Source organism: Tyto alba, unplaced genomic scaffold (assembly GCF_018691265.1).
Source record: "Tyto alba isolate M040663 unplaced genomic scaffold, T.alba_DEE_v4.0 Super-Scaffold_2, whole genome shotgun sequence".
Classification (NCBI taxonomy): domain Eukaryota; kingdom Metazoa; phylum Chordata; class Aves; order Strigiformes; family Tytonidae; genus Tyto; species Tyto alba.
Window position 1 is genome coordinate 24363000 of NW_024881282.1, and position 20461 is coordinate 24383460.

Genomic DNA, 20461 nt, shown 5'->3' on the forward strand with positions numbered 1-20461 from the left:
AAGCAGAAGAAAAAATCTTGCTTGACAGGAATAAAATGTTTGATTGACTGATAGTATTAAGTTCAACAATGAACTAATGGAAGAAGATTTTTTTTTTTATTATAAAATCAGATAGGAAGTGAACAGGTCATAGTGAAAGGCTGTGGTGAAACGAATGTTAACTACCAACTGCAGCTAGCCTATCCTAGGCACAATGTTGAATTAAAAAACATAGATTTGTTTATGCCGCTCTGTAAATGGTATAACTTATATTTTAAAAGAGAGGTTTTGTAAAATACAGCGTAGGAATATTTATTTACTTGTATTTTGCTCATTAAATTCTGTTCAATTGCATGTTCTGCAGGGCATGGCCCTGGAAATACCTAATTGCCTTTACAGTTTATATATTTTAACTGATTACATTTATTTCAGATAAAGAAATTTTGCACTTTGTTATGTATGTTTTTAAGGGCATTTGGTCCACTTTGGTGCCATGAAGATATCACACCCAAAAATCAGAACACCAAGAGTGCTGAACAGCTTACTAATTTTCTACGTCATGTTGTATCTGTATTTAAAGATTCCAAGTCAGGTAGTACATTTTTTTCCTTTCATAACTAAAAGAGTATTCCCTCAAGGTCACAATGAATGTTTATCCTGTGACTTAGTAGATCTGCTTATGCAGAAGCACAACTTATTGTATGTCTTAATAAGAATTTATGACATAAGAAAGAATTGCTTTTAAAAGATCATGTTAGATTGGGCTATGGCTGAATGTTAAATTGAGCGTTTCTTCAAAGCTGTTGGCAGAAAGCCTTTTGATTGATTCTGCCATATAAATGCTCCTTTACATCCTGTTGGTAAAATACATCACAGTTACTAAGTAAATGTACTTTGTTAAATTTCTTCTGGCAGTAAAAGTTTAGCTTTAATTTATTATGTTTTTAGAGTTTAGGAAATGTACTGATTGTATTTTGAAAACCAACACAGTCACTAATTAAATATCTTCCAAGATCAAAGCAGAATGCAGCATCAGTATTTATATTTAAGATCTTATCCAAAGCCTTCTGAAGCCAGTAGAAGGACTCCTAATTCAGCTTGGCTTTAGGTTTGGGAGTGTTCAGAAGTTACTGTGTTGCTGCCAGCAAGAATAGTGAATGGCTTGAAAGTTTGTCCAGGAATTGTAAAAAAATTTAAATCAGATGAGTAATTTCAGGTTTTTGCTGACAAGCATTTGTAGACTCAAAGTTTTGGCTTTGCAGCTAGCTTTCTTATATTCTGTGTGAAATAAATGTAAACCGTGGGAAATTCTCCCAAACACAGACATTTCTGCATCTCCATTTCTCACAGGCTTTTCAGGATAAGCTACAGTGCATATCCCCTCCACAGAGTTGGTTCAGCCTGTTTATGACACACAGTAATGTCTGTCATTAAAAAAAAAAAAAACAAAAAAACAAAAAAACAAAACAACATACTATTCTTTTGCTTAGGTTTTCATTTGGAGCAGCATCTGAGCGAAGTTGCTTTACAAACAGCTCTTTCGAGCTCTTCAAGGCATTATGCAGGTCGGTCTTTCCAGATATTCAGGGCCCTAAAGCAGCCCCTTTCTGCACATGCGTTGTCTGACCTCCTGTCAAGATTGGTGGAAGTTATTGGAGAGCACGGAGATGAGATTCAGGTATGCACGTGTACATAATGCTTCTTAGTACTGTTGATTTAAGGCATGCTTAATTTAAAGCTAATATTTTTAACAAGGTGTTTTGGAGTCAAGTGACATAAGTAGAATGTGGCCTTAGAAGAAGTTGCGTCTGGATTTACTGAATCCGTATGTACCTTACCAAAGCCTTCATCAGGCTGTTGCAATCTTATATAGCTCTAAAGAAAACAACTAGAAAACATTTTGTAAATGTCACTCAAAATGAAATCTTTGTGATGACCTTTTTTTCCCTTTTCACATCATTAATTTGTACTTAAGAAACCCATCATCTTATCCGCTGATGTAATCTGACAATGGGAAGCAGACACCACCTCATTTCTCAAATGTTAACATCTTGTGGAATAAAGAAATCCGCACCATCCACAGCGATACAAAATTTACACTGACCTAATTTGATCCAGTCTTCTCATACTGAACTGCTGTTCACTTGGATTAGCTAAACAGACTGAAATTTTACAACCAGAGACTATTTATTGTGAGATTCAAGATTTAATGAGGAGAACTACGATCTCTGCATAAGAAATAGTCTGACATCACCTCTATATTTTACTTAGGTAATGAAACTGCCACAAGATGACAGTAATATTCTGTCACAACTGCTTGTGCAGAATTTGTATCAGTGACCTGCAGGTCAGAGGTTCTGTATGCCATTACCAATCCCCTGATGAGATAGGTGCCCTTTTTGCGTGCCTCCATGGATCATTCAGAGGTAGAAAATAAAACACATTTGTAGCGACATTTTCATGTTCAGGGCAGTGGCATTGATGTGAATGTTGTTCTTTTTTCAAGAGAAATTACAGGTTTTCGGTAGGTGGTCTATTTCTTTTATGAACTCAGGATTTTAAAATGTTCACTATTTTGCATGTCTTTGTTGAAATTGTTAACCTTGTGCATTGGCAGGGGTATGTAATGGAGGCACTACTTACTTTGGAAGCTGCTGTGGATAATCTGTCTGATTGTTTGAAGAACAGTGATCTTCTGACGGTGTTATCGCGGTAAGAGCCTGTTCTCTTAACTGTATCTTTTTTCTTCAATGCCCCATGATAGTAAGTGTGCAGTTCTGCCGTCTGACAGCATAAAATAATTTTGATAAGACTGAGCTCATTTGTAACCTTTAGAGAACTAGACTAAGAGCACATCTCAGTCAAATTTTGCAATAGTTGTAGTAATATTGATACAACTAACGGAACTTTACAGTGCATTATCAGTTCTGCCTTGCTGCCATTTGGCAATAACTTACTTTAACATCCTTTAAAAATACTGTATTTTTTGCACCTTTGTACTATGTACTTGAAAACGTATCTGGGAAGAAACATATTTTTTGTAATACTGGTTTCATACAACCTGTCATTCTCAGATGAAGTGTTCCCCACGAAGTAAGTGATCATGGTTTGTTCTCTTCAATGAAACTAGGGAGAATTTTGTCCCATGTGTACATAACCCATGGACTTTGCCAGATATGTAGACCATCTTTGTATGAAACCTGTGGCCTTAAAGTAGACCTTTGTACGTGGAGGAAAATTGCAGGCTCCTTCCATAACACAGCTGTTGACGGTACTGAGGGAGATTAATGTCTATATGACTCCTAATAGCAACAACAGAATAGGGAACGTTTCTGAAAAATGTCCATAAGTTACCATGCTTTACATGCAGAACAAAAATCCAAAGGCTATAATTTCTGAAGCTAGTAGGCAGGTTGCTATGTATTATACTGCAATGACAGAACACAAGCATTGCCTTGTGACTGAGTAGAGGTGGGGAAATACAGCTTCTACTTTCTAAATGAAGAGCTATTTATCTTTCTTTAGTGCACATTTCAGGAAAGGGCAAGATGGAGCAGAAAATAAGAAACACTCCAGAAAGCAGTGGGATGCAATATTCTTTACCCTGGACCTATTGATTCCATAAGATTCTCTTCAGATATTATAGTCAGTAGGGACTCATAGCATACGAGGTAGGAATGGGACCAGAGAATTGGGAATTAGCTGTTCTCCAGAGCAAACTTCCCTTGCATGTATCAACACAGCATGTTCATCTGTACAAATAATTAATAAGGATTGTCTGGATCATCGCATGATAGTCCATGAGGAGTCATCAGTCACTGAAACTGAATCACCTCTGCTTTCTGTAAAATCATCTTGAAGAGATTTTAGGATACAGTCGGGAAGGATGCAATGACAAGCAAGAACCTAGCCAGCCACACGACAGGTTTCTTGAGGATAATGTGGCCTATTTGTGGTTCTGCTTAAGATATCCTGGTTTTTCTGCCCATAGTTCTTACATTAGCCAGTATGCCATTGTGCATTTTGCCTACCAGCTGTGCCAAGTTCAGGGTTTGCTCCACTGATGAAGGCATTTTGAAAACCAAAATTGTTTTCAGTTCTACCACTGCCCCATTATATGGGCATTTCCACTAGCCATTTCACAGCTCTGTGTCTCTTATCCCCATGTCGTTCTTACCTATCTAGACTGTAGTCTGTCCTCCTCTGGTTTGGTGCAGTGCCACATAAACCTCATTTCCATCATGTCTGTGGGCACTTCTGGAAAAAAAAAAAAAAAAAAAAAAAAAGACAGGCTGCAACAGACGGTGTGGTGTTGTGGTGTTTTACTTTTCCTATTTAATTATTTATTTACAATTTCATAAATACTTAACTTGCATCAAGTATTTACAAGTTTCAAGCTGTACTTTCACACATTGCAACGTATGTTATATATTTTGGTTTCAGTTCATCTTCGCCAGATTTAGCATCAAGCACCAAACTGACTGCTAACCGGAAGAGCACGGGGCAGCTGAACGTGAATCCTGCAAGTGGTAACACAGCCACTGCTGAACGAAGCAGGCACCAGAGGAGCTTCTCTGTACCCAAAAAGTTTGGAGATGTGGACAAGTCCTCAGACCCACCACGCAGTGCCACACTAGACAGAATTCAGGCATGCACCCAACAAGGCCTGTCCTCTAAAACAAGAAGTTCATCTTCTCTAAAGGACAGTCTCACTGACCCATCCCATATTAACAATCCAACCAACCTGCTGGCCACCATCTTCTGGGTTGCCGTGGCTTTGATGGAATCAGATTTTGAGTTTGAGTATCTGATGGCATTGCGGTTACTGAATAAACTTCTGGCTCATTTGCCACTGGATAAAGCTGAAAATCGGGAGAAGTTAGAGAAGTTGCAAGGGCAGCTGAAGTGGGCAGACTTCTCAGGGCTTCAGCAGCTACTCCTGAAAGGATTCACCTCCCTTACTACCACTGATCTCACACTACAGCTCTTTAGTTTGCTGACACCAGTGTCTAGAATATCCATGGTGGATTCCTCTCAAGCTATAGGTAAAACCAGTATACTTTCCTCTCTTTCTGTTTCTGTTGCTTTGACATTTGATGACAGACCTCATTAGCCTACCTGAACAAAACCAAAAATGTCACTTCCTTTTTCTTTTAATATAGTATAATGTACTTTTGCTTTGAGCTGGGTGGGCTTTTTGGAAATTTCATAACAATATAACATGTTTCTGAAAAGTGAATCTATTGCACAATAAGGTTTCGGAGGAGAGTGGTCATGTATTATTTCACATTACATTTCTAGGGCTTAGCAGCATATAAAGTTTCTGAGTGCTGACAAAGTGAAAATATGTAAGGAGATACTGCCAAATTTTCTAGAATCTATGTCGTCCAGTTCTTCCATTGAATTGTTTTCAGAATATTTCAGATTATTAGTTAGTGATTTTAAATTAGTGCTTCATGAGATTTTCCCTAGAAACATAAATATCAAAAACTCTTGTATACTTTTTAGATAAACAACAATAGCACAGTAGTGAGTGTGGAGAGAGGCCAGGGCTATAAGGAAACAAGGTAACATTTTGAAATTCCCAATTATTTAGCTGAAGTTGTGACCACTTCTTAATTATACTTCTTGAAGAGAGTTTCTGTAATTTCCCAGATTTTTACTCCTCTGTTTCAGTCAGAAACACAGATATTAAGGCAACTGTGCAGGCTTCACAACTAAGTCATAACAAGCTTAGACACGGAGTACGGGGCTGACTGCCATGAACAGCCTGCCCATCTCTAAGCACCTGTGTGGTGCCTGTGTTCCAGACTTTGGTTGGGCAATTCACATATGGGCTCTGACAGTACCATCTGATGGTGTCTTTTCTCTACCTCGAGTATAGAGGAAGCCTAGGGAAATTACACTCCTAACTTAGGCAACTTGTTTAATTGTGTAGAACAAGAGGAAATGAATGGTTAGAAAGTTATTTCCATAGATCAGATTCTTTCTTTTCAAAAAACAGATTGTGTCCAGATAAAATTTATTTGCAACCTGAACCCACCTGAACTGGAGCAGCTTTCGTTATAGCCCCTCGTTACAGTTGCTGGCTGTAGTTCATCAACTACCTTGAGCTATGAGTTGGTGCAGAAGAGCTGAATTCCAGCTTCAGACAGAGCCCTTGCGCCTAACAGCGGCTGGCACTTGGTTCAGGAGCCATCTCCTAGCTTCAAAAACACCCATTTGAGTAGTCTCATCTGACCAGTTATATCAGAATTTTGAATCGTTATCATTATTGACTTGAACAGTATAAAACAATGGAAGCTGTGCCTGACCAAAACTGTTGTTAATTTATCAATATTCACTGAATTTCTTTTTGCATTTTAGCAGCAGTAGTGACAATGCCACCAGTTAAGACTGTCAGTAAGCTAGTTAAGGGGAAAAGATAAACACACCCTCTAACAGGAATAAAACACATATTTCTGTGAAATATTTTATCCTGTAAATACCTGTTTGTGCAGTAATGTTTGCAGAAATAGGTTCATGCTTTATAACAGTACTGTTGCCTAAATGATATACTGGATTTTCAAATTAAGGCTCCTTTAAGACAAATACAGCACAGCCAGTGGGCATGAACAACTTGACAGAGTCTGTGTGAGTTTATGGCTAATGTAATATTGAAACTGTGACCTCCCACAAAACACCAACTTAAAGATCACTGTGGCTCTTTCTGTCCAAAATACACATTTTATTCTGTATTTTCCTGTTCTAGGATTTCCACTGAATGTTTTGTGTCTCCTGCCCCATTTAATTCAGCATTTTGACAGCCCAAACCAGTTTTGTAAAGATATAGCCGAAAGGATTGCGCAGGTATCGAAGTTATTTACTGTTTTGTCCATCCTCAAACCCTGTAAATGCAGTTGCCTTGTTCTTAATGTGTTTTGACGTTTATATTTAATTAGGTTTGTTTGGAGGAGAAGAACCCCAAGCTATCAAATCTTGCACATGTCATGACCCTTTATAAAACACACAGCTATACAAGAGACTGTGCTACCTGGGTAAATGTGGTTTGCCGTTACCTTCATGAAGCATTTGCTGATATTACTTTGAGTATGGTTACATATTTGGCTGAGGTGAGTTTTCAAGAACTTTTTACTGTTTTCACTTTTCTGTTCCCTAACAACCCGAAGAGCTGAAGCCTGCCTGCAGATTACTGGGGGGGTCTCTGTAGCTGTTATTTATAATTAAGAATAAAAAAGCTGAAATTAGCAAAAAGAAAGGGAATTACTGTAAGAAATCAATATTTAACACTAAAACAACAGCCAGCAGAGGTCTGCAGGGCTGATACATCTTAAAGCAGCTTCACTCACCAACCGGTCAGATCTTCCACTGTGAAAGTGAAAGAAACTGAACATTTATTTTAGATCCCAGTGAGGGAAATAAGGGAATTCCAGAAGGGGTTTAGCAGCAGACATAAGATATCATCTGCTATATAAGGATCTGGTTCCTGATACAAGTTTGTATGCATTCCTCTGACAATTAATGGGATCACCTTGCTGCCCAGGTTTTCCCCTGTGCTCATCGCTTTTCTCCTAACGTTTCTTATTGCTCTTTAGCTTAAGGCCACTTGATCTTCTTCCTCCTGTGTTGGATCAGTATCAGGACACCATTTTCTTGTAGAGTTCTCAGATTTATCCCTTCGCTTCCCTGCTGTAGTGAGATGCCTTCAGTCTCCTCTGATCCACGGAGAAGACAGTTCTGTATCCATGACATAAATTCACTAGCTTCTTTAGAGCAGCTTTGGTCTTTGGAGCAGATTTGTTCTCCCATCTGCCAAAGGATCTACAAAAACTCTGCAGGCATTTCTGATACTGGCTATCCACAGATTTTCAAGAGCCTAAGAGGCCAGGCTGTGCTCCCACACTCACTTCAGTCTTCAGAATATACTTGGCCCTGCTACTTCAAGCCACAATTCCTCATCTTGTTTGCACATGGAGGCTCTAAGTAAATAATCATATCAGATCTTAACTGATGATGAAAGCCATGACTCTCCTGTAGGAGACTAAAACAGGACCGTGAGGTTTTTCAGTATGTTTTCAAACTCAAAGACCCTGAAGAACTATTAGCTCTTCAAACACAACGCTGAATCCTCCAGTCAGGTGTCTTCTTCACAGCAGAAACTTGTGCTCCTAATAAATAAATGCTGTAAAAATTGAGGTTTGGACTCTTTCTCCTTCGCTTTCCCAGCCTTAGGAACGCATTTTCCCCTCTGTTTTCCCTTCAGTGCTCTACATACAGTAACTAGTGCTGGAGCACTTTCACAAAGGCCACTGCACGATCTTGTTCCCTTCAAAACGGGTTTAGACGTGCATCTGGAGACTCCTTTGCACTTCCCCCTTGCTGTAGATTGGCACCACGCTACTATGTTAACAGCAAGTCAGGCAGGTTTTGGGCTGTAATTAAGGCACATTCCTCACAGAGTACCATCATCGAAGGATGACTGAGTAGTAAGCAGGACTTCCTTTCTCTGTATTTCCATTGACTGCAGCTCTGTTGAGTCATGTCTGGGGAATATTTGTATGGGCATAGAGTAGCTGCCAGTCTGGAGGAGGAGCAAGAGACAAGAAACGATCTTGTTCGGCCTGCTGTGGCCATGAAAAAAAATTTTCCAGCATTTGGAATATGTTTCCCCTTTTATTCTTAGTTAATTCCCAGACTGGGATAAACAACATGCTCCTGTCTCCTATAAACCAACTGTGGGATATACTGTCAATATGTAAAGCCAAATGGGTTAACAACCAGACCGGGCAATCTGCAGTTGGATGTTATAGCCATTGGTTACAGAGCCTCGGGCTTTAAAATCCTGGCTGGTCCCCAGTGCTTGGGCCTGAGGGAGACTGAGAGACATACAGCGTTTAAGAATAACAAAGGAAGTCTGTTGCAACAGTGACCCCTCCAAACACACGGGTATACCTTCAGAAGGGGACTTTCTACCACAAGACTTTGAGAACAAATGCTCTCGGCAGAAGGTAGAAGCTTCAGTTATTGCCATTCAGACAAAAAATTGCATTTAACCTACTTGATGGCAGGTAATTGCTTGTCAGCTAGGGGTATGATCCTGGCATAAAATAAGACATTTCAGCCGTGTTCTTATCCAAACCTTATAGTGGCAAGTAGTGCTCCTTACCCAGTTTTCATATTACAGGTCCATCCATGAAAAATGATTATTTATTCTAGAAAAATCCTTGAGGATCTTAGTCTGCAGATGAGGAAATATCACTGTTTAATAGTGCAGTAAAACTTTGAACTTACACTACCAAAATCAGCACATTACTGAAAGCTTACTTTGATTTTATGTTAGATTTTTGCATATCCATTTTTAAAAATCAACCTTGTACCATGAGAGCACAATCATTCTATGAGCATATCTGAATTGACATGGGTCACGTGTTAAACTAGCGACTCATTAAGTCCAGGGTCATGCTAATTCTGTTAATACAGAAGAAGGGATAAGAAACCACACAGTGTCATGTACTCATGGTAGATGTTTCCTCCTCCTCCCTGTTAGATAGAGGATTGCTTGTGATAGAAGCATGAGCATTCATAACCTGTTCCATGGAATCACTAGAGATTAAAACATCTGTGTTGCAAGGAAAGCATGTCCTAGATCAGGCATTACCCCGCTAACGGCTTGTCTATCAGACATGGCTTGTGAAATGCTTGCTTTATTTTCTCAGTGAACACATAACACATTTGTTTGACTGACCAACATAGCCTAAGAGCTGAGTATCTCTTTTCACCTGCTGCCAGATTCGTAGGGGCAAAGGTAGCACCCCAGCAGCCCCTCAACCAGCAGCAGGCAGCTCTTGAAGGAGCAGGCTCTGCTCTCCACCTAGCTCTGGGTTAGTTGCTGCTTCAGGAAGGGGACAAATGGTGCTAATGGAAAGTAGAGCCCTAAACCCAGATAAGACCCAGATAGTTAGCACACACTAAGAAGAGAGGAATCCACAGTTCTTCAAAACAGTTCATATGGACCAGAGATAAAAAAAAACAAAACAAAACAAAACAAAACAAAAACCGCTGAGAACAATTTATTCCTACAAATACAGTAGAAAGTCTTTGTCCTGGAACTCACTGATCTAAATGATGTGTTACCACAACTCCATCTTGCTGCTATTTTTGTTACTTCTGGAAGCAAAAGAATTTTTATTGTACCAAATGCATTTTTAAAGTTGCTGTTCTTTTTTTTAAACTGAAAGACTTTCTTGTTACAAATTCATGATGTATTTAAGTACACACTTGAACTATCAACCACCGCATATACTCATGTGAACAAGCAAAAAGTGACAGTTCACAAATGTTTAGAGTTTAACGGCCAAGATCTGTTTAAGTCAAAGGATTCTGTTGACAACAAATTTATACAAACTGGAATGGAAATTAGAAGCTTACAGAGATAAAGTTCATAGAACAGCTTTCTAACCATCAGTAGAGACAAAATTCCCATTATTTCCCAAGAATCACTTTTCCTATCACAAAAGCGATTATCAGATGCAGTAGCCTCTGTCAGAGAACAAAAAATTTCCCTCTCTCATCCAGGTAGTTTCTTCTAATCCTTTATTCCTACACTGGAATGGTATACTGGTTGATGTGCTGGATCATATAAACTGTTTAAAAGGAAGGAATCAAACCTTCTATTGCAAGATCCTAATGGAAGGCAAGAAAGAGTATGTAACCCTGTTTTGAAGAAGAATTACTAAGCATGTTTTATCTCTCAGTAAAGGTATCCATGAGCTGAAGCAGGTTACCATGTAGTACCTTTAACTTAAAAATTCTTGCTGTATTTTTGTAGAGGAATAAATAAAGCATGGTCAGTTCCATCTATTGTGCTGTTAATAGAATTTGCCTACTTTGTTTTATGATTCACTAATTACTACTCAATGTTACTGATGAAAGAAATCGAAAGATATTTGGCGGGATGAGATAGGTGTGTGTCCTAGCTGATCATTCCATTTTGGCTGGCATGAAGCAGTCTCATTCAATAAAGAGAGGAGCCTTGTCATTCAGGCCAGCAAGGGCATCTAATAAATTACTAGACCACTTGAGTAACAGCTGAAATTTTTCTCAGATGGAAGACATGAGACAGCATAGAGTTTTTATAAGTAATTGTTTTCTAGATCCTGGTATCTCTAGTAACCAATGTTAGAACAACTTTTTTGTTTCTTTGCCTGAATGGAAGGATAGAGTCTAGTCTTGAGTCTCTGTTAGCCTTCAGCAATAACATTTGATTGACTCTAAAATTTGAGGAGTGGGACAGTACCTGTCACCAATGAAAGAGCGTATTACCTTCCAGGAAATTTTCAGCTGAGATATTTCACACGCGTGTGCAAACATAGCATGACTGTCTGTCTGACTCCTGAATTACTGTCATGTATATACATGAGCACAGTTGTATTTCCAAGGTGCATTGTGATATTCTGGGATCTATACCCAGGTGTTCCAAAATCCTGGGATTTAGATCAAGCCCTTCTTTGTATCAGCCTCTACAGCAAGAGAGCCCGGGGACTCCATCTCCTTAACAGAAAACGTTTCCTTGGCAGTTACAGCCAGTGAGCACTGGCTGTGAAGTATATTTGGATAAATATATATTGATGTCTCAATAGTAGTAGTTTTGTTTCTTCGGCATGTTTTCTTTTTTCTCACTGACTTTCAGCAAAGGTAGACGTAAAAAGATATTCCCCTGTTTTTATTGGATGTGCTTCCCAAATTACAGTGTAAATTTTGTCTGCTAGTTTACTCAACTGCTGAATGTGTTTTCTGGATAAGTTAGGGCAGGCATATATAAAATGTATGTTTCATTGCCAAAACAGGCTAGCATTTGGCTCCCAACTTAAAGCTCTTTTTTATTTTACACTTATATCTTCATCACTTGTAAAGTTATTGTAAAATGGCATTGCAAAATCTGTGAGTGAAGAGAGATTAACAGTACAAATGATATTCATGAAACTAGTAGCTTTTTCCATAACAAGAAATGTCTCAAAATATAATTATCTTCACTTTTTTTTTTTTTCTTTAACAGCTACTAGAAAAGGGCCTTCCTAGTATGCAACAGTCCCTCTTACAGATGATCTACAGTCTTCTTAGTTATATGGACCTGTCAGCTATTCCTGTGAAACAGTTTAACGTGGAAGTGCTAAAAACCATTGAAAAATACGTGCAGGTAAATACTATATCTTCTTTATACCTACATAGGAACTTATCAGTATTTGCTATCATAAGTTTATTTTCTTTGTAAAAATTTTGAGACTAGATTCACAGGGAGGACTGCGACTGTCCAGCGTGATATCTAGTTAATAACTATACTGATGCCTCATAGACTCTGCGTCCCCAGATAAGATGCCCAGCTCAGTGTTCACTGGGTGGGAAGGGTTAGGTGGCTGTTACACTACATCAGGAGCAAGCTTAATACCAACCAAAGCCTTCATGACCACTCATTTTAACTATTAGCATGAGGGAGAGGTGGCATAAGCACTTCCCTTCAGAGACTTCTGCACCTAATACTTGGCAAGTGGAAAATACGTATTTCTACTAGAAAATCACAGCTGTAAAGAGCCTGTGTCAAGTCAACTTTTCTGTTAAGTGGGGATTCTGCAATGGACCTTCAATTTACTTGTCCTGATTAAGGCATTCAGACAGGTGATTTTAAATCCTTTGCTGAGTTGGCCTTGCACTCAGGTCTCCCAGGTTGCAGGCCAGTTCCCTGACAATGACATCTTTGGTAAGTTTTGACCTCTGCTGTTGAAATTATTCTGCAAGTATGTACCTTGTCACTGGCCAAGAGAGAGAAAGAATAGTAATATTCCAATTCCACATTTTTATTATGTGGCAAAAATTATGACTGTAAAATGTAAATAATCTTGAATGTGTGTGAATCTTTCTTTCTGTTTGCTGATTAAATATACCTATTTCTAGAGCATTCACTGGAGAGAAGCCTTGAATATTCTGAAGTTGGTAGTTTCTCGTTCTGCGAGTTTAGTTTTACCATCCTATCAAAACAGCGATCTTTCAAAAATGGAAATACATCGGGTGTGGAACAGTGCCTCCAAGGAGCTACCAGGGAAGACTTTAGAGTTTCATTTTGATATTTCAGAGGTACTCTTTGTAATTTTGCTACTTAACACCTTCATTCTCTTATTTGATAATCCTATAACATGTGTTGCGGCTCCTTAAAAAAGCTGAAAAATTAGGAAAGAAAGCAAAATTACCAAACTGAAAGCCTCCTAAATTCTTTTGAATTCACAATGACACATTTAATGACCTGTGCTGGAGAGCTGTTTCTGGACTTTTACTAGATTTTTTTTTTGTGAAAGAATTATTATTTGTATTTAAAATCATGTGGTGGAAAAGCCATGTTGCAGTTATGCCAACTGTAATATACAAATATACTATATGTATAAAATCCCCCTCCAAGCACCTTATACTTGGATGCCGATGTTTTCTGTAACTTAAACACAGACGTGTGTCCTTTAAGGGAGTACTGCCTGACTTCTGACTGACCTCTTTTACAGAAGTCTTTATCCTGCAAACCCTGTACACCTTTTAACTTTACAGAACTGAATGGTCATATTGATTTTAATGGGCAACTCAATTTATAGTTATGAACCTGCAGGACTATTTGCAGCTTTATAGACTATTTCATGTAGATAATAGTGAGAATATGAGGTTAAAAGGAAAGGCATCTTGTCTTATTTGTTTAAAGAATTTCTTTTTGCTGTTTCACGTAGGTATAGCTGTAAAAAATGCTGACCATCCTATTATCAATCCAATAAAGCATTTTAATGTTTGTTGGAACAGGGCCAGAGTGTTCAGCACTCTTAAGAAAAACCCATTTAAAAACATGTGCAAAAGATGTGGATTTGAAATAAATTTCATTGGTTTTCTGGGGTTTTGGGTGGTTCTTATGTTAGAAACTAGTTTGACAGTTGCTTTGAGTATTATTATTCATGAACATAAGCACTAGCTACTAAGTATGGCAATGTTACTCACACATTCAGAGTGGAAAATAACATGCATACCAAGTGACATGAAATTTGTTGCACTCCTTGGTTTACCCCTGTATATGATCTTCAGAGTAATCTTCTCCTGCAATAAGTTCATCCTGGAGCACAGCACTCGTGAATAATTGCTCTCTATTTTAGACTCCAATTATTGGGAGACGCTATGATGAGCTCCAGAGTTCTTCTGGACGAGATGGTAAACCCAGGGCAATGGCTGTGACCCGAAGCACTTCTTCAACCTCATCAGGATCTAACTCCAATGTCCTTGTTCCCGTGAGCTGGAAGAGACCCCAGTACTCGCAGGTAAACTCCTTTCAAGTAGGGCAGCATTCGTTAACACGTTGTGCTGGGAGCAGGTGATTGCACACATACTTAGGTTCTTAAATGCTTGTGCCCTCTGTGCCCTGTGCAGTGCTCCTGGGTGGCTGGGGCAGTGGCAGGGCAGCATCTGGCTCTGCGTGCTGAATGTCTTCCTCGGACTCAGAAATGGACCGAGTTATGTCTGTCTTCTATCCTGCCAGTGTCTTTCTTTCAACCTGCAGGAGATGCATCTCTTTAGGACCTCTAAGTCTAGCTCAGATTTAGCTAAGAACAACAGGTGAGTTCAGACGTTAGCAAGGAGAGCAGATAGCATGTGCAACTTTCTAAGTGTTGTTTCCTTGGGAAATCAGGTAAAAAGAATTCCTTGGAACACTTTTTTTCCTAAAAGCAATGTTTGATTACCTTATTGATTTTGGTTACCTGCCAGTTAAAATAAACCCCTGCAGAATAAATGTGTTTATTGCTCTTTTTTTTTTTTAATACAGCAGGTTATATAGCAGTGACTCAGGCCCAATTCTGAAAAAAAATAATTATGCATCTACTTAATTTTAAGCTTCTGAACTGTCCTTTTGAAGTGATGTGCACAATCCAATGTTTCCTTGTTATGCTCAATAGAATTAATAGGTTAATTTAAAAATAATAAACACCAAAATCATTAACAGCTATTTTTATGTTTCCTTGTATGCATAGTTGCTCTGAAAGCATCCCTTTGAGCACTTAATAACTAATTTTTTGGTTCCTCCTAATTAAAAATTGTTAATGTCTGTTTCTAGCCACCGGGAGAACGGGTGGTTAAAAAAATGCTAACTTGAGAACCATCTTTTTTTTCTAGAAAAGGACAAAGGAAAAGCTGGTGCATGTCCTTTCTCTATGTGGCCAGGAAGTTGGGCTGAGTAAAAACCCTTCAGTAAGTAGCCTTGTGTTGACCATTTCTTTGTTTCATTGTGTCCTAAACTTTAAAAGTGAAGAACTTTTGTTTCCCAGAGTTGCTGACCTGATTTGCATAGTTTAGTGTCACATTACTATCAGTGTTGTTTGGACTGGCCCGTGCTGCATTTTTCAGCATACAGACCAGTGAGTGAATGGCCCTCTTACTTAAAGATGATTTACTGACAGAGCTATATACTGCTTTGCTGTGAGAGATCTGTGATGCTGTAGGTTTTGCTTACTCAGTGGGAGGAGCGTAATGACCTCTGGTATTACCAGTCTAGAGCCTTTATAAAATAAAAAATTAAATTACAGAAATAAAACTGATTCTTCCATTAGGTATCAGTTCTAATGTTACTCTTTAAAAATTAATTTTATCTGATGCCAGGAAATGGGCAATAGATCATCCAGGGTAAGAAGCTCTTAAAATAGTTATTAAACATTTTCTATGGAAACAGGAAAATTTCTGAATGTTTTTGAATATGTTATGTGTCACTTGTATTATGGTGAACAGGTCTTTTATTTCTGGAAGACAGGGACATTGCATTTTTGTAACTTAATTGCAGATATAATTATTTTTAGTAGGAAAGGAAAAATTATAGCTTGTTGTGTTTTCTAATCGACATATTTTTGAACATCATCTTTAAGTAGAGATTTTTTTATGAATTTACTATCTCATCCCCTTGACGGTATTTTCTTTGCTAAGTTCTCCGAATTTTGTTCCTATAAATGTATACAAACATCCAGGCAACATCAATCTGCAGCCATTAGGAGGTAGCTGTAATATTCTTGGATGCGTTCCTGCAATATGAAGTTGTTTCTTTGTACAAGTTTAATCTGAAGGCACCTGTCCAACATAAATAATAAAGAGTGTTCTAAAAATACTCAGTGAAGGAATTAGGTGTGTACTGGAAATACAGTCTTCCGAATAACCAATTACAGCTTTTAGGAAGAAACAACCAGAGGGAACAGTGTGTTACAAGAGAAATCCTTTGAATTGTAGGTGATTTTTTCTTCCTGTGGTGATTTGGATCTGATTGAGCACCAGACGAGTTTGGTGTCTTCAGAAGACGGAACAAGGGAGCAGGAGAACATGGATGATTCAAACAGTGAACAACAATTCCGAGTCTTTAGGGACTTTGATTTCCTAGACGTTGAGCTGGAAGATGGGGAGGTACAGTATATTTTCTCTGAAACAGCTTTTTTATTAAAACAGTTTAATATTCTTTCTACTAAACACTGCACTCTTCTTGTAACATAAAGCTGTGTAGCTGTAAACTTAGTTTTGAGTTCAGATTATTTATAATGTTCACTTAGTGTTTATTTCAGTAGCATAACAGTAAGAGGCTACCACACCCTTCCTTTCCGAATCTAGTTTAGGAAACGCTGCAGAGCTGTTGCTGGAAGATAAAGACTCTGTTCTAGTACCTTTTCAGCGAATTTACTTTTCAGTGAATTTATTTTAAATACAATTTTTAAAGGTCTAAATTGTTAACAAAAATATATTTACTGATTAAAAACCCATAAAATGAAAATGTTCCAGAGCTGTTGATTCAGGAGTAACCCTCCAAAACATGAATTCAGGCCTTCAGGCTGTTGTTACTCCTGCAACTGCTGATGAAATCACTAACACTTAGAGAGATGTACCTTCCACTCTGCTTAGGCGTCCATGATTTCATCATTTCATGCAGGAGCTAAACAGAACCCTGAGGGCCCAGATCAAGTCTGGACAGGTAAAGCCTGTCAGCTCACCTTGAGCTGAAACTGCTGAAGGGAAAGAGTTGAAGAACTGCTGAATTTTGGGGGGCTACACCACTTAACTTTGCTATATCAAACTTGGAGTATTTCTTTCTATTTGGGTGGGAAAGGCCAAAAATAAATATCCATTGCCAAACAGATCTAACGAACCTGTTGCTATTTAAAAGTTCAGAAATTGTTAACTCTTGAAGTACTTAAGGTGCAGATGTTGCAGCAAACCTAACAGTTTAATAAATTGTCTTGTCATAACGTGGACTCAATTTTAACATGAATTCTCTCAGGCATCACTCTTAGCCCTGAGAACATGTGTATAAGAAGAACTAATCAGTTTCATCCCTAGTTGACTTGCAGTAGTAACATGACTTTAAGGTAAACAGACCTCTCAGGTGTGAATTCATGTACATCTGAATTTTATTTTTTCTTCCAGTGAAGAGAAAGAGATGTTGCAGAGTCCTTATTTTCCAAGTCAGGAATCTCTGTATCGTAATATAGTAATTTGGGCTCACAGATGCCCATGACTTTGCTAAAAAAAAACAAAAAAACAAAAAAAAACAAAAACAAACAAACAACCACCAAACCAACCAAACAAACAAAAAAAAAGCCAAAACCAAACCAAAAAAAGCAATTGGCATCAGTGGTTGAAAATGCATTAGCCAAATATTATGAAGGAGCTTTAATGTTAAATGGTGTTCCATCTTAAAACAGCAATGCCAGGTTGTTTGTCAAAAAGTATACCAACTGCAATCATTTCTGCATCTGAAATGCTTTCAAGATATTACAAGGACTTGGGACTGAAATTCTGACTAAATATCACATGATAATTTTTTGTCCAGTGAAATTCAGGAATTTCTTCTTTCCCTTCACCAGTTAAAACTATATACAGATTATATATACTTCTGCAGAACAATTCCTAGCAAAATGAGTTCACCTTCATGGATTGTGACCCTGTAAAGATTTGTTTTATACATGTGGCTAACTTTAAGACTGAGGCTTAAATTAATCAATATATTAATTGTCTTAAGTTGGTCGTGGAACAGATACTAAGCTTCTCTAGTTTTATGTGAAGTAAAATGATAAATGTAGTCTTTTACTTAATACAGTTTTCAGATTCCCACGGATCTGAGACCTTGCATTCCAAGGTTTAGTCCAGACTGACTTACTACTGTTTTAAACAAATAGATACTTTAGCCAAATTCAAACCTAGTGTAAGAGGCCGTTTCTCTAATGACTGAGTTTGAACTGTATCATTTACATCAGGTCTGAATTTGATATATTCATAAACATGAGTATAAAGGTGTTAGAAAACTTAAGCTAGCAAGAGGACAGTCTTTCCAAAAAACCCTTAAGATTTAAACAGGCCAGTTGTGCTTCTGTCATCCCAAGATCACAAGATGTACTTGTTTGAAATTTCATAAACATGTGAAAGCAAGTAATGGTTATTTTCAAACTTAAAAGGCTGAAGAGTTGAAGTTTCTTTGATAATATTAGTTACAATTGTAGGCAAATGTTTGTCTATGATGTCTTTAATACAGTAATTTTACATAGATTCTTTCTATTTGTTTTTCTGTCTGTTATATCTGCTACCCAGGAGCTTCAGGTAAGAATGCTACTTGAACTCAGATGTGCCAGCATATGTTATGCCTTCTTGCAAATTTGTATGAGAGAATAACATCATAGTTTTGTTGTTGCCCTCTCCCTCTTCAGTGTGTGCGTAGGTGGGTCGGTGTGTGTGTGCTTGCACTTTTGACAGGTGCTTCATTTTTTGTGTTGTATTAGAAATATTTTTGAGGTCTTTTTTCAGTAATTCTGGTTGTTTTGACATGTTTTGACATTTTCAACAATCCTCACAAATTTTAAAATATCTTAATTCTGGTATCAGCATTTTTCAAATTGAACCATTTCTCCTTCTAGTATCTTTGTGCATAAATATGATGTAGAAACAAAAGAAGAACTTCATTATTTATAATATAGTAGAGTTTGAGCCATTTGTTTCCATGGGCAAATTAGATATAATTTCCAGCTTTTCAGCTGTGGTATATTGGCTCCTGTTGGCATCTTGCTAAAGTGATACCAGAGACCTCTTCAGAAAGTTTACATCATTGCCTACCCGCCTGAATTTAATTGACTAAATAAATTAATTCATACATCTCAATTTAATTCAGCTGTACACTCCTACCAACTTTGCTGGACTTATTTATCCTGTGAAGAATATTGAAAAGGAGCATCAGTGGTTGCCAGTTTGGGACCTAAACTTGCAGTTTATCAATGTATAAAGAGAACTAAAATGATAGGGAATTGTAATGAGTTGTACAAATGATTCAAAAATCAGCAACAAGAGTATTTTGCATATTTGTTTCTGATTGTTTGTGCACCGGTTGTAATGCAAACACAACCCTCAAAAAATATTTGTCTCAAAACGCCTATGCTCTAAAGGATACAACCATATGTAAATAGTGCCTTACTATGGACTTCCACAGTACTTTGGGCCATCCCCTACAATATTTGTGTGACTCCACTAACTGCATAATTTGTCGGTACTGTAAGGATAAAAACTTGTGTGAAAGAAGTTTTGCATGATTCTTGCCCGCTCTGTGGAGGAGCTACAGTGCTCTCTCCCACATAGGGTTACTTTGCTTTTTACTACCCTTTCTGTGTCCCTTCTTTCCCCTGGGCTGTCCTAATGTTTAAAGTGGCTGCAAGGACACATCCACTCCTCTACCAGAGGGTGGTGATTGTGGGAAGTTCTATGTGCTATCTGCTCACTGCTGGCCAGACACATTTATAATATGTGACTCTTCTTCTGAATTGATGTTTGTTACTGGTGGCTTTTCAGATAGGAGGTAGCTTTGCTCCCACTGTAGATAAAAATGAGCAGCCTCTCAAATACATCTTTCATCCTTCTTGTTAACTGTATATGACAGATTGCTTAACAGACTATAAAAACAACAACTCTATCTTTGTAGACATGGGTTGACCTCTTGTTTAAATTCATTATGATTTTGGGTGCCTCTGTAGCAAGCTTACGCTAACCCAAATACTACAGGTATTGTGTTTCATCTCTCCTACATTTTTCCCTCACTTCTAATTCACTCCCCCTTCTAACTGCATGCCCTGGAAGTGTCCCTTATCATTTTTTTTCTTTTTGCCAGCTTCCTTCTTTAAGACATTGCATAACAAAACTGCAACAGTAAATATTCCCATAGAGATGGGCTGCAAAGTTTACAGATAGCTATACTAGGCATTGTGAAGATCAGAGTGTGGTGATGGTCATCTTTGCCTGCTTGCTTATTTATGTCATTTTGTCATTTATTAGTTCAGTAACTGATGTGTCTGTGGAGGCTATCTCATTGCTGCATGTGTCTTCCAGCCTTTGTGGGGAAGGATGGACAGCCAAAGAATTTGTTAAAAGGAATAGCTGCAAACCTGAACACTCATTTTTATGA

At 38.0% G+C, this 20461-nt stretch overlaps 1 protein-coding gene across 6 annotated transcripts in view; it reads left to right on the forward strand.

Moving 5' to 3' along the window:
- The window catches only part of FRY (FRY microtubule binding protein), a 247097-nt gene that overhangs the window by 197400 nt on the left and 29236 nt on the right, over positions 1-20461 (forward strand). For 4 of the 6 annotated variants that reach the window (XM_032982793.2, XM_032982794.2, XM_032982788.2 and 1 more), the window contains exons 41-52: positions 450-571; positions 1470-1657; positions 2597-2691; positions 4423-5024; positions 6731-6828; positions 6921-7091; positions 12035-12175; positions 12928-13107; positions 14154-14315; positions 15166-15240; positions 16264-16434; positions 18607-18615. In XM_032982793.2, coding sequence (XP_032838684.1) covers positions 450-571; positions 1470-1657; positions 2597-2691; positions 4423-5024; positions 6731-6828; positions 6921-7091; positions 12035-12175; positions 12928-13107; positions 14154-14315; positions 15166-15240; positions 16264-16434; positions 18607-18615 — 2014 coding nt within the window. The remainder of the gene's footprint in view (positions 1-449; positions 572-1469; positions 1658-2596; positions 2692-4422; positions 5025-6730; positions 6829-6920; positions 7092-12034; positions 12176-12927; positions 13108-14153; positions 14316-15165; positions 15241-16263; positions 16435-18606; positions 18616-20461) is intronic. The other 2 variants (XM_032982789.2, XM_032982792.2) reach the window with 1 other exon arrangement.